The sequence below is a fragment of the Wasmannia auropunctata genome, unplaced genomic scaffold, assembly GCF_000956235.1.
Source record: "Wasmannia auropunctata unplaced genomic scaffold, wasmannia.A_1.0 LD335737.1, whole genome shotgun sequence".
Lineage (NCBI taxonomy): Eukaryota > Metazoa > Arthropoda > Insecta > Hymenoptera > Formicidae > Wasmannia > Wasmannia auropunctata.
The window spans coordinates 521,818-536,326 of record NW_012027153.1 but is presented as its reverse complement, the minus strand read 5'-3'; the positions used below and the strand labels follow the sequence as shown (position 1 = coordinate 536,326).

At 33.7% G+C, this 14,509-nt stretch overlaps 1 protein-coding gene across 2 annotated transcripts; it reads left to right on the top strand.

Moving 5' to 3' along the window:
• The first annotated feature begins 3,893 nt into the window (after positions 1-3,893).
• Positions 3,894-13,626, top strand: LOC105456183 (zinc transporter 10). 2 transcript variants are annotated; one of them, XM_011700035.1, is made up of 8 exons: positions 3,894-5,325; positions 8,927-9,119; positions 9,975-10,088; positions 10,590-10,888; positions 11,243-11,487; positions 11,681-11,859; positions 11,985-12,071; positions 12,149-13,626. In XM_011700035.1, the coding sequence occupies exons 2-8, from the start codon at positions 8,931-8,933 to the stop codon at positions 12,593-12,595; spliced, it is 1,560 nt and encodes a 519-aa protein (XP_011698337.1). In that variant the 5' UTR covers positions 3,894-5,325; positions 8,927-8,930; the 3' UTR covers positions 12,596-13,626. The 2 variants fall into 2 exon arrangements, with proteins under 2 accessions (XP_011698337.1, XP_011698336.1); XM_011700034.1 differs by lacking the exon at positions 3,894-5,325 and adding an exon at positions 6,045-7,541.
• Positions 13,627-14,509: the final 883 nt, after the last annotated feature.

Below are 14,509 nucleotides of genomic sequence, written 5' to 3'. Positions count from 1 at the left end.
AATTACATTATTTATTTAATCGAATAAAAATATGTAAAAAAACGAGCGAAATATAAAATCAATGATAAAATATATAAATAAATGCAACAACGATTCTTTATAATCAATTATGTATCTTTAAAACATGGAAAATTGATGATTTGAATTTTATTTTCTATTTTAAGTAAAAAATGTTTTTATCAAACAATTTGCTGTTACTTTCTCTGTTACAGCGATGCATGCTGCAAAAATGACACATCTTGTAAGAAATTTAATGAAATTAATAATTGTACTTCCATAACATGTTGCGTTGTTAAGCTAATAAAGAGCCGAATGTTTGTGCGATTTCTTGTGTCGCGCGCGAAGCACTGTTGCATGCGAGTATGACGGATATTCACTGAAGAGAGATAGCAACATTTCTCGAAGAGACTTGATCGAGATCGAAGAGACCAACCGAGATCGTTAATTCGGACAGATCGGATGCGGTCGATGCGGGCATCGGATTATTTAGGCTATATTTGAATATCTAAATCAATTTTAACAACTGATTTTTATTTAAATTTGATCAAAACGGTTTCCATTATTGCGCAAATATCTATACATAAAACTCGAATACGCAGAAAGTTAAAGCATGCAGATGATTGATGAATGATCCTATTTTCTCTTCCTATTCTACTATATTTTTACAGGCAGCTTCTTGCTAGCCGTAAGATTTACGAGAAATCGCAGATATTTACGTATATCTTATAATACACATAGAATTACAATTTCAATCATAAATACTTACAAACCTTACAAGCCTTACGATTCTGCTTAGGACTGACTCATAAATCTAAGTGATTTTCGATTTTCTTCAATCAAAAGTAATTTTTCATGTGCATTACAGTATTGCATGAGAATTTTAAATCTTCTAATTTCTCGCGCCACAAAAAGAGTTCTGTTTTAATCAATTGAAGTCAAAGTTCGATGCGCAGAACCAGTCGCAACTACTTTCGCTGTTCGACCCCGCATAAATCTTTGCCGGAGTAGTCGTCGAAGTAGGTGAGGACAAGCGACTCGTGCTACCGCAGACTGCAGGCGTTTCGTTATGTATGTAGTTTAGCGTCTTCCCATTTCTCCTCGGTCCTAATAACGGTGATCGTCGCGGAAAGGAGGATAGTGTGCATATATAATATCGCGTAATAACTTTGCCACGCGGTGCGCATGACGTCGTAGAAGCGGACACCATGGGAAGCCAAGACCGACGCGCGAAGCTACAACGAGACATGAAGATTTCGTCGCTGAGGGAGACGCGTATTCGGATGAGCGTTTTATCTCTTTCTTGTCCGCACCTAGACAAGAAATGTTGCGTCAGGTAAGTCCCTGTCGTCGCATTATTACTTAGCGATCACATATCATAGAATGGCTTTTTGCTATGCCCGCCGACCGTAATATGGATTTTACGAGTCATCCATTGTATAATTGAACGAACGTATAATTTACGAACACTCGTGTGAAAGCTACGAGTTAAACGGACATGGTCGAGCGGTCAAGTTCAAGCGGAGGATTTGTAAGTCAGTGGGTGTTCCTCAATCAAACGCATAAACATACTACTTAATCATTTGGAACGTACAACAAGAGGTAACAGCAGCAATAAGCAACTTTTACTAAAGCATCAAAACAGATTACATGATCAAAACGAACACCAAGCATCAATTTTGATCATGTGGTCTATTTTTACGTTAAAAATAAAGCGTCGAGCATGAAATCGTATCTTTTTCTATGCAATTTTGTAGCAGCAAATAAAATTTATGCTATTTACAAAAAGAGTGTGAAAGTAGCGTAGGTTTGTTCGATTCAAGCGTGGAGATTTCAATATCGAAGGCCGGTATTCATAGTCCATTCTTACATTTAAGACTGTTTTAAGTAATGTCTTCAGACTAATACCGCTCTGTGATATTGACTTATGGTATCTTAAAACTGGATTTAAAACGGTCTTAAATATAAGAATCGATTTTGAATATCTGCAGCCACAGAGTCACAGAGTATTAGCATCTTAAGACATTACTTAAGATCAGTTTTGAAATAAGAACAGACTTTCGGCTGTTAATAACGATAAAATAAAGTTTTAACCGAATAAAATAATAAAATTAATCACGAGATGGTAGAAGGTAGTCGAAAAAAAAAACAGCCGAAATCCCTGCGAACTTTTCGAACAATCTAATAGATTGTAGAAAAACTTAACAGACTAATAAAATTATAAGTAAATTAAAAATCCAATAAATTTTATGAATAAAAAATTTAAAAATTCATAAAAAGACAATTTATTTTCTGCAACAACTGTGAGACAAAAAAAATCTGATGAAAGAGTATATATTCAATATTAAATAATAAGTAAATTTCATAAATTAAAATTTCGTAAATTAAATAAATAATAAGTCAATTTTTCTTATATTGCGATTATTAATATATGATGAATCGTAATACACAACTTTTCAATCTCATGCCAATTTCTGTTGAATTATATTAGAGTTTCACATTACTACTATATCACTTCTCATATAACTTGATTACTAATCTTTAAATAGTGTCATATCAGGCTTATCGGGCTTACTACTTCAAGATTAATTGACACGAATACAAGTCGTACTTGAAGAAATGCAAGTTTAAAATCGAGAAAATGTGCTTCATGAAAAATCTAATGGCGATACATAACGATCACATCTAATTCGAAAGCGCAGATCTATATAAGAAATATCTAAGAAAAAAGTTAGAGAAAGACTCAGGAGAAATGCGTGAATCAGGTGAACTGTCGGGTTTCCTCCGCGAATAATCGTCACTTCCTGTATTTACTTTCAACGTCCATTAACCATGTGTGCAGGATCAAGTAATATCTGCATGAAATATGCCGCTATTTTGCGTTACTATGAAATTGACAGCGATCTCTAAATTGCAACATTTCTCCTGACGCATTATTTGCTAGAAAGTAGCTAACTGCTGAATTGGCTATGCAAACAAAACAACATAAGTTAAAATATCAAATCAAAATAATAATTTTGATTAAACAGTTAAAAACAATAATGAAATTACGTTAAAACAATTTTGATTTTACTAAATCTTAGACGTGTATATTCAGTTTAAAAACATAATCTTCGAAATCTTAAAAATTGAATTCTTGAATTCGCTATATTAATCATAATGCAAAATTACATTTCGGATAACTCAGATGTTATCTTAATTGAATCTTATCTTACTTTTTAAATAAATCTTGAAAAAATTTCCATTCTCTGAAACATGTCGGGTTCACAAATTTGTCCTTGATTATAAAATTTTATATGAGTATTGTTTAGTGAATTTATGGCCTCTTGTACGGCGAATTATGCATGAAGGAATGAATGTGCACAGATTTTATTTGTCGTTTGTACGATCAATAAAATTGTATTATCAAAGACGTCGGAACTGGTAGCGCCAATCGATTATCGAGTATATCACACGGATAAAACAAATCTGAGATACAGAAAGGGATTTTTAAGATATCGTAGCTGTTTAAAAAAAAATTATTCCGATATACGTGGTATCAAGCTAGATTTTTCGACGACTTAATTGAAAACAACAATCTCAGAAAATTTTTTTCTCGGACTAACTGTATTAATTATACCATTTTGTACCATAAAAAACTATTTGAATTTTTTAAAAATATATTCCTAATTTTTAAATAATATGCAAATACGTATAATATTTATAAAGATTAGGTGCATATTTTTATAAAATAATTATTAATCCAAAATATAATTTTGTGTTATAATTAATATAGTGAACTCAATTCAATTTTTAAGATTGCTTTTGAACTGAATAGACTTTTTAAAATAGAATTCATGATTTAAAATTGAAAAAATTTAAATTACTTTTTTTAAATTAATCAATAATATAATTAATTATATTTATTCATACAAACATGTCATATAAAGTTTAATTACACATGTGCGACATGCATTAATGAGTATGAATGTTTATAAAATTAATAATTACACTTATCGATAATTGATATTGGATGCCATCTGTAACGAGATGGCATCTTTGATTGATGAAAGCACGCTGTAATTAGAAGTCATAAAAAATCGTATCTATAAAATATTTATTAAAAAATTTTTACATTTACAATACTTTCTTTACTTTTCTTTATGGCAAATCAATTATATCTTAGTATTTTACAATGTTTCGGAAAAGAGAATGTGATCGTGTGCACGCGGCGATAAAATGAAACTAATCACGCGCAAATAATGTCGACAAGGTTAACGCGCGGCTCTCCACTCGAAAGAATCATATTTTCGAATTGTTTAATCATTTCACAATTCAATCTCTACTTGCGTGACAAACGGATTTCAGTGTGATTGTTGTAGCTTAAAAGTCACCATATAATGGAACGTTCGTAACAATGAAACAGGAAGATCTCTTAGATCTTTAGGTAATTTTGCACTTTGTAAGCAGTAATATGTGATTGACATATTATCTTTCAATTTTTGAATTTACCTTTGAAGACGATCGAAGTTATATGTGTTAATTGAAACGTCAATATTCTTACAGTCAAAGGTTTATTATTTTTTACTTTTAATTTCAATTTAATTATATATGTTTTACGCAACACATAGTCAAGGCCGGCTTCTATTGTTGTACTTGATGTTTTCCCCTTTTTATCTTTTAAATCTCTATTTCTAAAAGATTCTTATAAAGATTCTTTTTTTTTCTTTCAAAGTTAAATTCTAGAGCAAAATATCCTTTGATGTTTCAAGTTAGACAACGCATATAAATTAATATAATTAAATTATCTACAATCTCTTATGACAAGTAATACATAAAAATTTGTAATGTTTCGCATATACAAATTAGTACTTTTTACATATTGTAGCAATGCATTTTAATGAGTTAAAAGACTTAAAAGAAACGTAGAGTAATTGTAGGATTATTCTAGGATACGCCTAATCCTTGAAGTTATATGATAACTCGAGGTCTCGATAGCGAGGAAGCATTATCGAGTCTAAACGTCCCTGGATCTATTATCTATTATCGGAATCATTGCGACGTCCGAGTCTTTTAGATAATCGGTGAGTTATCGGCTACTGCCTACTTTTGCAACCATCACAATGAACTGTCGATATAATACACGTGTGGCCGCGGAGACAAGTGTTAGTCCACCTCCGTGATGTGCGCGCGTTGTGCAAATTCGGGCTCCTCTCCGAGAAGACCTCCGGCGCGAAAATTCGTAGGGAGTAATACGGAATGTCAATAACACAATAATTGCGTTCCTCTCTTCCCAAGAGTGCTGATATTCTCACAGATATCTTCTACAATTTACTGAGCAGTTCAGAGGTCAGTACAACTTGTCATTATACCATAGCGATAAAGTGCCTCTTCGAGAATACGATATTTTCACAAGAAATATTCTTTCTCCATTAAAAGAATAATACATATTATATATATGTACGCTCGTATACATACGTATCCACGCAGTTCGCACTCTATACGCAGATCACGAATTATTCGCGATGAATTACACGTGGCAGTTTGCCTTACATTCGACGTAAAAAAATAGAACACTGGTGGAATTTGAGAACGTATTAAACGACAATGCGTTAAATAAAAGCGTCGCTATCGCTGCTACTGTGTTGTTATTACTATTATTATTATTATTTGAATGAGTCTTCCGATAAGATAGCAACAACCATGGCGCAATGTTTTTGAGAATCTTGTGCTTCGCCTGACTGGGAGAGTCGGGAAAGATCCAGCGCGTAGGATCGATGGATCGCTCGGACGTAACTATCTGCCGACGCGTAACCGTCCCCTGGTAGTTTTGTCGCGCTTTTACGGTATCAATGTATCTCGCGTTGATCGTCCGAGATGACGTCGATTGTAGGAGCGGGAATTTCGTTGTTCAAAGCCCATTACTGCGCCCGGATGTTCGCAACTAACGCTTTGACGGGTCTCCCCCCTTGTCAGATCTAACACAGAGACGCCGGACACGGTGTATGTGTGACACGCCGCGAAATTGCACTCGTTCGTGTCGACGTGTATGCATGTGTCATCATGACGACGATGTGTGTACGCTCGAGAAACCTGCATGCTCAATCTAAATCGACGTCGAAACATGCCGCCACGCCGCGCCGATACGTTCCCCGTTTCTCGCAGTCGGATACGAACGTTTTCGACTGAATATTATAAATTAGAATCTTAATTAGAATTAATATTTTACGATTTTTAACGAAAATACGTCGGCTGTACCGCGATTATATAAGGCAACAGATACTCGTATCTATTAGATTACATTCTAGGTAAATGTAAACATTTCGAAATGCATTGGGATGCAAACCTTTTATTGAGTGTTATAAGTAATAAACGGCTGAATCAATTGAGAATTAATATTTTACAATGCAATACGCCTTTTAACGAAGCTATAGTAGTTGTACCGCAGTTGTAGACAATAGTATACCGATTCCTGAATTTAGGAGAATGTAAATTCGAAGTTCATTCCCAAAGCAAGTAGTCTAGTAGACCAGAACGACGTCACTGTGTCGCCTTTTTAATGTCATTCTGCTACTTGAGCTGCGATTACAATGTGCTTTAAAGCACATCGCACACATTCTCATTTCCAATTTTGATTTAACGACGAAATTGGTTGTTTAACTTCGTGTACGCGACGCGGTCGGGTACCAAGTGTCTCTCCTACCACCCCGATTCGCGAAATTCGCTGCACGCGGCGATGTAACGGCAACGATTAAACGGATGCACGGACAGTTAACTATAAATTGTCTTGTCGAAGGTCGGCGCCGCGCGGAAACGATCTTGCGTCGTCTTCTTCATCGCGTTAACGTCCGGCGTGGGCGGGAGTCCTCGTCTCGCAGTGCTCTCGGACGAGGTAGACACTGACGTCGCGAGATCGGAGAACGAACTTTTTAGAGGCGACCAGAAGGAAAAAAATACGATTCGTCGGCTTAACAAGCCTATCCCGGCAAACAATCGTGCGGTCAAACAATAGGTTTATCGCGCTTTCAGATACACGGATTAAAGATCAAGATTAAGATCGAGATTAATCGATACGTGCGCGCGCGCGCGCGCGCATGCACACGAAATGTAGATTATCTGGCGAAGTGACAGTGAGAGTGGTATAGTCGCGCGACTACGTAGATCATTTTCGTGGACGATTCGTTACGGATAAATATCGCGTCCTCGGTCTAAGGAACGAAAAAGCCTCGTGAGCGGGCGCACAACTGACAGAGGACGGAGGACGATCCGACTCATCGGGTTCAACGGCTAGACAACCGCGGACATCTAACCGCTCTGTGCTCCAATATCGTTTTGTCCGCACGGCGACTGTCTCGTTCAGTCGGGCGCCCGCTTTTTATCGATCTACCTGCGGGTATCTTCCATTATGATCGAGAAGCGTCGCTTAATCGGCGAGGAACGCGAAATCGGCCACTCGTAAAAGCAGTGTTTTCTTTCTCTTCGTCGCCGTGCAGTGCAGTGAAATTCTAAGTCCTGCTAAGGAGCGATCTTGACTTCTCGCAGTGCCTATATAAGGATTGTAAAGGGTACGTTTGGATACTTTAGAGAATTCTTTGCTAAATACAGAGACTTTCCTAAGTTTTCACGATCAAACTGTTTTAGCATTTTCGGATAAAAACAACAAAAATATTTTATTTAAACACATCTATAAATTTATAAAGCTTTTATTAAAAAATTATAAAAAAAATATTTAAAGTGAGAGTGATTTACACTTAAAGTAAATTTAAAGTTAAATTTACTTATTAAATTTCAAAATCTCGCTGCTTGTAAATGTCATAGACATATATATAATAAGTATCTTATTTGTGACAATGCGCATTTATGTGAAATATATATGTACATGCCATATAGGCATGAGTGTACTCAGAATTTCAGCCGGGGGAACGAGGAGAGGAATACAAATTTATCTTTGCACTTATTACAACACCTAGTATATAATTGCGGAACGTCCTTCAGAAAATCACAATGATATTGATCAAATGCACTTCATAATCTTACCGTGGTTAATAAGCGTTTAACTTTCGTAAAAATAATTTTCATAACTTATTTATTTTATCAATATTTGGGAACTAAGCACCCTTCTTTGAGTATGCTTTCTATATTTATAAGTAAATATTCAATAAATGGCAATTTTAAATTAGATTGTTATATCATTAAATCGGTACATATATAATAATTAATAAGACAACGTAAGATTTATATATATATATATATCAATTATATGCCGCGTTTGTAAAGTAGCTCATAAACAGTAATCTCCCCTTACTGTATTCATTTATCCCGCGTCTGCTAAATATTTCACAAACAGTAATCTCCCCTTACCGTACTCATTTCTTTATCTACATGTCATTATTAAAGAAGCATTGTAACTATTTAACTTCTCTATAACCTTGATGAAAGCGTTTGAACAGAACAATTTCACTTATTCAATTGAATTCAATTTTCTTCGTATATAAATTGGTCTTTACAGTTTACAAACGCACAACAAATTGTGACTTAAATTTGATAGTTCAATATATGTATGTATATTCTGCAAATTTAAATTAATCCTATTTTTTATGAGTGGAATAGTAATCGCGTTTCCCACGTACATATAACTCTATTTCTAACATAAATCAACGTGCTTCGAAAATTTTCAGAAAAAGTGAAATCAATCCGTATAGTAAATCAATAAGTTTTATAATGACAAAAATTACGATCTCGTTCAAACTCGAAGAACAATCAAAGATGTACCTCCACAAATTGTCGTCGATAAGTTTATGAAATTAAATACAGTTATACAAGATAATATGAAGCGATAATATCTAGTTGCGCGATAATACCGTGTGACCGTAGAACAAAGTGATCCCCATGTACGACGCGATATCGCTGTATATAGAGAGTAGAAATGCTCACGTGACTTTGCGGGCAGGGTCATGGCTGTGAAAGAGTGGTTCAGGAGGCTACAGCCGGTGCAACTGTACCTGGTGCTGTTCTTCACCACGGCTTTCTTCCTGGTCGAGATCGTCGCCAGTCACATTACGCACTCGTTGACCCTGCTCCTCAACGCTTACCACATGCTTTGCAACATTGTGGCACTCGTCGGCTGCATCGCCTCGATCAAGGTAAGCGCGAAAGAATCCGCGAAAGCCACGTTCATCACTCTCGCTCACGATGTCATATTAATCTTTCGAGCCAGTCGCTATTCATCACGCGATTTTATAGTGCGTCACGCAGATTTACCTCGTATATAAATAACCACTATATAGTTTCTATATATGTGATATTCACCGAAGCTGCACAAATAGCCACTATAAATAGTAACCGATAAATATAAATAAAATGTATATAATAAATGTCATGTAATTATAAAAAATGTAAAAAAAAAACTTGTTTTTAGATATTTGAATTTTCAATATCATCATTCTTTTTACATTGCTTTCAAATAATTTAAATGAAAAAATCAAATATTGTAATACGACGAGGCAACAGACTTATTGTTAGATTCTATTCCCGCGCTTCGCCCTCTCATACAGAAACAGCGCAGTAGCGATTTATTTCGTCGTAACAAAAGGGTTAAGTACAACTAATTACTAAGTACTGCTAATTACATCTGTTTTATATATATATATATATATATATATCTTCGTTCGCCACGATTTAGCAAAAACGGACATAAGCCTCGCGCGAGAGCGATGTTACTTTTCATATTGATATATTCTTGAAGAAAATCGCGGGGAAATCTGAAACGAACTAAAAAAATTGCATTAAGACTTGCATTGGCACTTCAATAAGTGAGCCAGATTCATAACAACACGTCCGAACTTACAACTTGTTAGTGAAACGCAATGTGCACGCGACTTGCAAGTGGTTAGTAAAGAGCCTTAGACTTTGTATTATCAGAATTTCTAGATTCTATCTAATGACATTTTCTCCGAGATGCAAATTTATAATTACGCGTAATTACGCATTGCTTGCAGTACAGCTATCGGGAAAGATACAGCAATAGCAATTGCAGTTCACTGGGAAACTCGTCCATCTGCATTAACGGCGAGGAACAGGGTTCCGTCACGTCCTTATCAACGAAGACGAAGGTATAGTGCATTCAATGACACTAAAAAAGAAACAGATATAAAAGACAAGATATTTTCTCAATATGTTTGATTGTAATGAAAATAAAACTGAAGTCGTGAAAAAATTATATTATATCAAAAAAGTATAGTTGTTATTTATTGAAAATAAATATTCTTATATTTTTATAATATAAAATGCTTCCTTCGGAAAAAATCTAACTAAAAATTTAAAACGCATTACCTAATGATTCCCTTTTATATAACTTTAAAATATAAATTTCAATTAATTTTCAAAAAAACTTTTTTTATTAAATAAAATTTAAAAAAAATGCTTTATTTTCAATGAAATCCTTATAAAATTTAAAAAAGTTAATTTAAACAGAAACTGCTATATTTATAAGACTGCTATAGATAATCTCCAAAAATAAAATCTTTGTTTGGAAGGATATTAATAGCTACTCCTTATTAATTCTACCAACCGATCTGAACGACCGGCATAAAAATGGAAATCTCGTTTTACAGGAATCATGGTCGGACAGAAGAATGAAAAACACCTTTGGATGGGCTCGTATCGACATAGTTACGATGCTCGTCTGCTGCGTCTTCCTCGCATCTTTTTGTATCTCTTTGATCATGGAGGCACTGCAGACACTAGTCCACATCGATCACCTGGATGAGATGCATCACCCATTGCCGGTGCTGTGCATCGGCGTTTCCGGGATACTTCTGAATGCCTTCTGCTACATTTTAATTGGAGGATTTACGTTCAATCAGGGCATTTTCTTGCACGTCACGAAAAGTGGTGACGTAATATTACGCAGGTGATTTTTTAAATAAGTTTTTTACTCGAATTACAACAAATCAGTCAAGATATACATAATTTGTTTAAACACTTTATATGTAGTTCATATTGATTATAAAATTTCTATGTCAGTTTTCACAATACTGCTAAAATGTGTAATCTATACATATATATTTTATATTAGTTTCTTAAAGTTTATCTCTCTCTCTCGCTATCTCTGTTTCCTTTTACACATAAACAATAAAAATTCTAAAATTCTATTCCATTATGCATATTTTTACCAATGAAAAGAAGTTTGAAGAACAAAATTTTCATAGAAATTGGTTCATGCATATAAATTTTGTTTACTATAACGTGACACTTGACATTTCAGAAATGTGAGTTCGCTAGAGACAAAGGATGGTGAGCAACGATTATCAGCACAGACCAGGCGCAGTCCGCTGGCGACACCAAAAAGTGAAGGCTTGAGAGAAATATGTCGAGACATTCTCGGATGTGTTATCGTCATATTAGTGTCAATCTTAGTCTATTTTACGGATTCGGATGTAGCCAAATACATTGACCCGATCTTCGCCATTATTTCATCAATTTCGCTATTCGTTCTTTGTTATCCATACAGTGAGTATAAATATACATATATAAATAAAACTAATAAATATAACTATTCGTAAGATAATAGTTAAAATGTTAATTTATGAAATATTATTCTGTGGGATATTATTTGTAGAATAATTTAATTTTTGAGAATACTTTAATTCGCTTGTTTTATCTTATTACTTTTATTTTATTGTTTTATTATTTTTCATTACAGTGAAAGAATCGGGACTAATATTACTGCAAACAATTCCAAATCACATTAACATTGATTCTCTTAAAAAAAAATTGTTGGAAGCCTTTCCGGGTATCGTAAACGTCCATGACTTACACGTATGGCAATTAGCAAAGCATCAAGCTATTTGTACGGTCCATATTGTGTTTTTGAACCCAATGGTACACAATTTCTTTTAATTTAAATTTATTTATAAAATAATTTATACATTTAATACATTTTTTTTTAAAGAAAGTTTCATTCGATATTTTTTAATTAAAAATATAAATTTTCTTTATTTTTTTAGGTTTATGCTAGCATCACAGAACATGTTACTGCCTTTTTCGTCGAAATGGGTATTACGCAGGTCACTATACAGCCAGAGTTTCACAAGGTACGAGAGAAACTCATTAGTACATCATTTTATCTTTGAAATCGCTTCATTGAATAATCACCTAATCTGTATCACAGATGAAGCCGAATACGGAGAAGACTGATTGCCTGATTCGTTGTCACGGGGAACATTGCAGTTCTTCCCAATGTTGCTCGCGTGAAAACTTCTTGGACGACACGTGTAAATCAACGAGAGATGCGCATACCATCAGCAGGAAGTACGATAAAAAGGAGATAATACCAGCTGTGTGTGCGATTAGTTTAGAAAAGTTTACTGTTTACAAGGAGGAAATCCCAGAGCGGACTGTGAGCGATCCGACGAGAGCAGAAAGTTCTACGCATAATCTGACAAACGAAAATCCATGTCACTCAAACGATAAGCAAACACAAAGCACTGTAAGTGTTAATTCTGAAACTGTTCCCTGTGCGATAAGTTCAGCCGATCGGATATCTTATATAAATGTCGACGCCAATCGAACATCTGCAACTGCCGATAACAATCTGAACCACAGTGTATCTTTATAACACAGCGTAATTCTCTACTTACCGTTCAGGTAAATAATAGTTTTATTCGATCCTTTCAATCATAGCACTCTGTCTTGCTTGAAAGAGATTATACGTGATGTTCACACAATAGACACCGCGATAGTCAAGTCACTTTCATGTTACAAACAAAGTTGTAGATAAAAATTTATCACTTTTTTTCATAATTACAAATTACAATAATCAAACATTTGAAGTCAAGTTAGTATTAAGAAAGAGCAGTAACTCTTTTAACAAAAGTCATATTTCCTTTTTTTATTAATATCATAATGATTCTGTTGGAAAAGAGATAGTTTACTTCAAAAAGTATTACTAAAATTCAAACACTTAAAAAAAATTGCAGAAATTGAAGTTGCATTCTATTTTTTGCGGCATAAAATTTTTTTTGTAACAGAATTTAATGATTTAAAAAGGAAAGATACAGCATTGGAAAAAAATCACTTGATAATATGTCTAAAAAAAATCATTAACGCATGAGCCGTGATATACATAAGGACATTTAACGAGAAGACTGCAAGCTAGTATTAAATATTTCTGTGCCTATAGACATATAACATAAGTCGTCGCAATAAAGTTTAGTAACAGTCTTGCAGACATTCGGATAGCTTACGTGTGCTAGTTATTAAACGAATTAGAGGAATACTGATTCTAATTAATTGGACAAGAGTTTATGGTCTCTTCAGTGCGGTAAAACATTCCCCAAATAAACGTGAATAGAGCAATGTTCAATTGATCAATGAGCAATATTATTATACTTACTTGCTAATAGATAAGTATTTTCTTATTATCAATGATCAATTATTAAATGACGTTTTTCGTATGAACGACGAAAATTGGATAATTTACAGAAAATATTACAACATTTTGTGCTAATCATTTATCCTATCAATTTTTAAATAAATATAAAATTTGCCAACTTAGAAGTACATATCAGGTACTTTTATAATAATTTTTTAAATTAGACAAAGATATTTAAAATGTCTATTAAAATTTTTCATTCTTATTATTGCAACTTAATTATTTTATATTATGTATATGCAACATATTTTATTCAAAAAAGTAATTTTTAAATTATTTTGCATTATATTCCAAAAATACATTTAATAAATTTATATTAAATTTAAATAGACCATTAATCTGCGTTAATCGTAATGCATGTATGATATAGAAACTGTAAAACACATTCGTTAAGTTTCTAACGACCAATGATCATAAGTACTTGCCCAGTTATGCTTTTTCAAATATCATTATATCAAAATAAAAATTCTGAAAAACATCTTTTCTCTTAAGGTAGAGAGAAAGAGATCAATAAATAAATATAACGATGTGATTTACATTCAAATCTTAAAATTACTTTCGAAAAAAGTAAAATTAATGGGTGCGCAACTGCGCAAGTACTTATAAACAGTATAGTATCCAAAATGTTCCAGATTTCACGTGACAATAGTTAAATTTTTTTAGATTATTTCGAGACAAAAATCCTAATATCAAAACGTTGAGGCTATACAATATAGTTTTTCAATAAGAAAGGTAAAAAATTCCCAAATAGAGCAAGGTGACGTCAAATGACTCTTAAAAATGATATATTAAAACGTTATTTGACGTCACCTTGCTACTTGAGTTAACCAATAAAACTGTTCGAAATTCGTGCGTTCAGACATGGTACAGAATTTTCGTCTCAAAATGATTTCAAGAATCTGCAATTCTGTTCACGCCAAATCTAGGACACCTACAGCTAGATACACTCGTATTTCAATAAGAAACAATAGTTCAGTAAGTGCAACGCAAGTATTAAAAAGCTTGATATGTTCCTTTATTTTGCAAACACCTATAAAATTAGCATAATACTATTATTTGACGAATAATTTTAATATTTTCCATACGAGAGAGGGAGAG

Excerpts from the sequence above, each read along its gene's own strand:
- LOC105456183 (XM_011700035.1), top strand. The coding sequence starts at position 8,931 with ATGGCTGTGAAAGAGTGGTTCAGGAGGCTACAGCCGGTGCAACTGTAC. Across the intron at positions 10,889-11,242 it reads GGTGACGTAATATTACGCAG|AAATGTGAGTTCGCTAGAGA; the intron begins GTGATTTTTTAA and ends TTGACATTTCAG. Across the intron at positions 12,072-12,148 it reads TACAGCCAGAGTTTCACAAG|ATGAAGCCGAATACGGAGAA; the intron begins GTACGAGAGAAA and ends TCTGTATCACAG.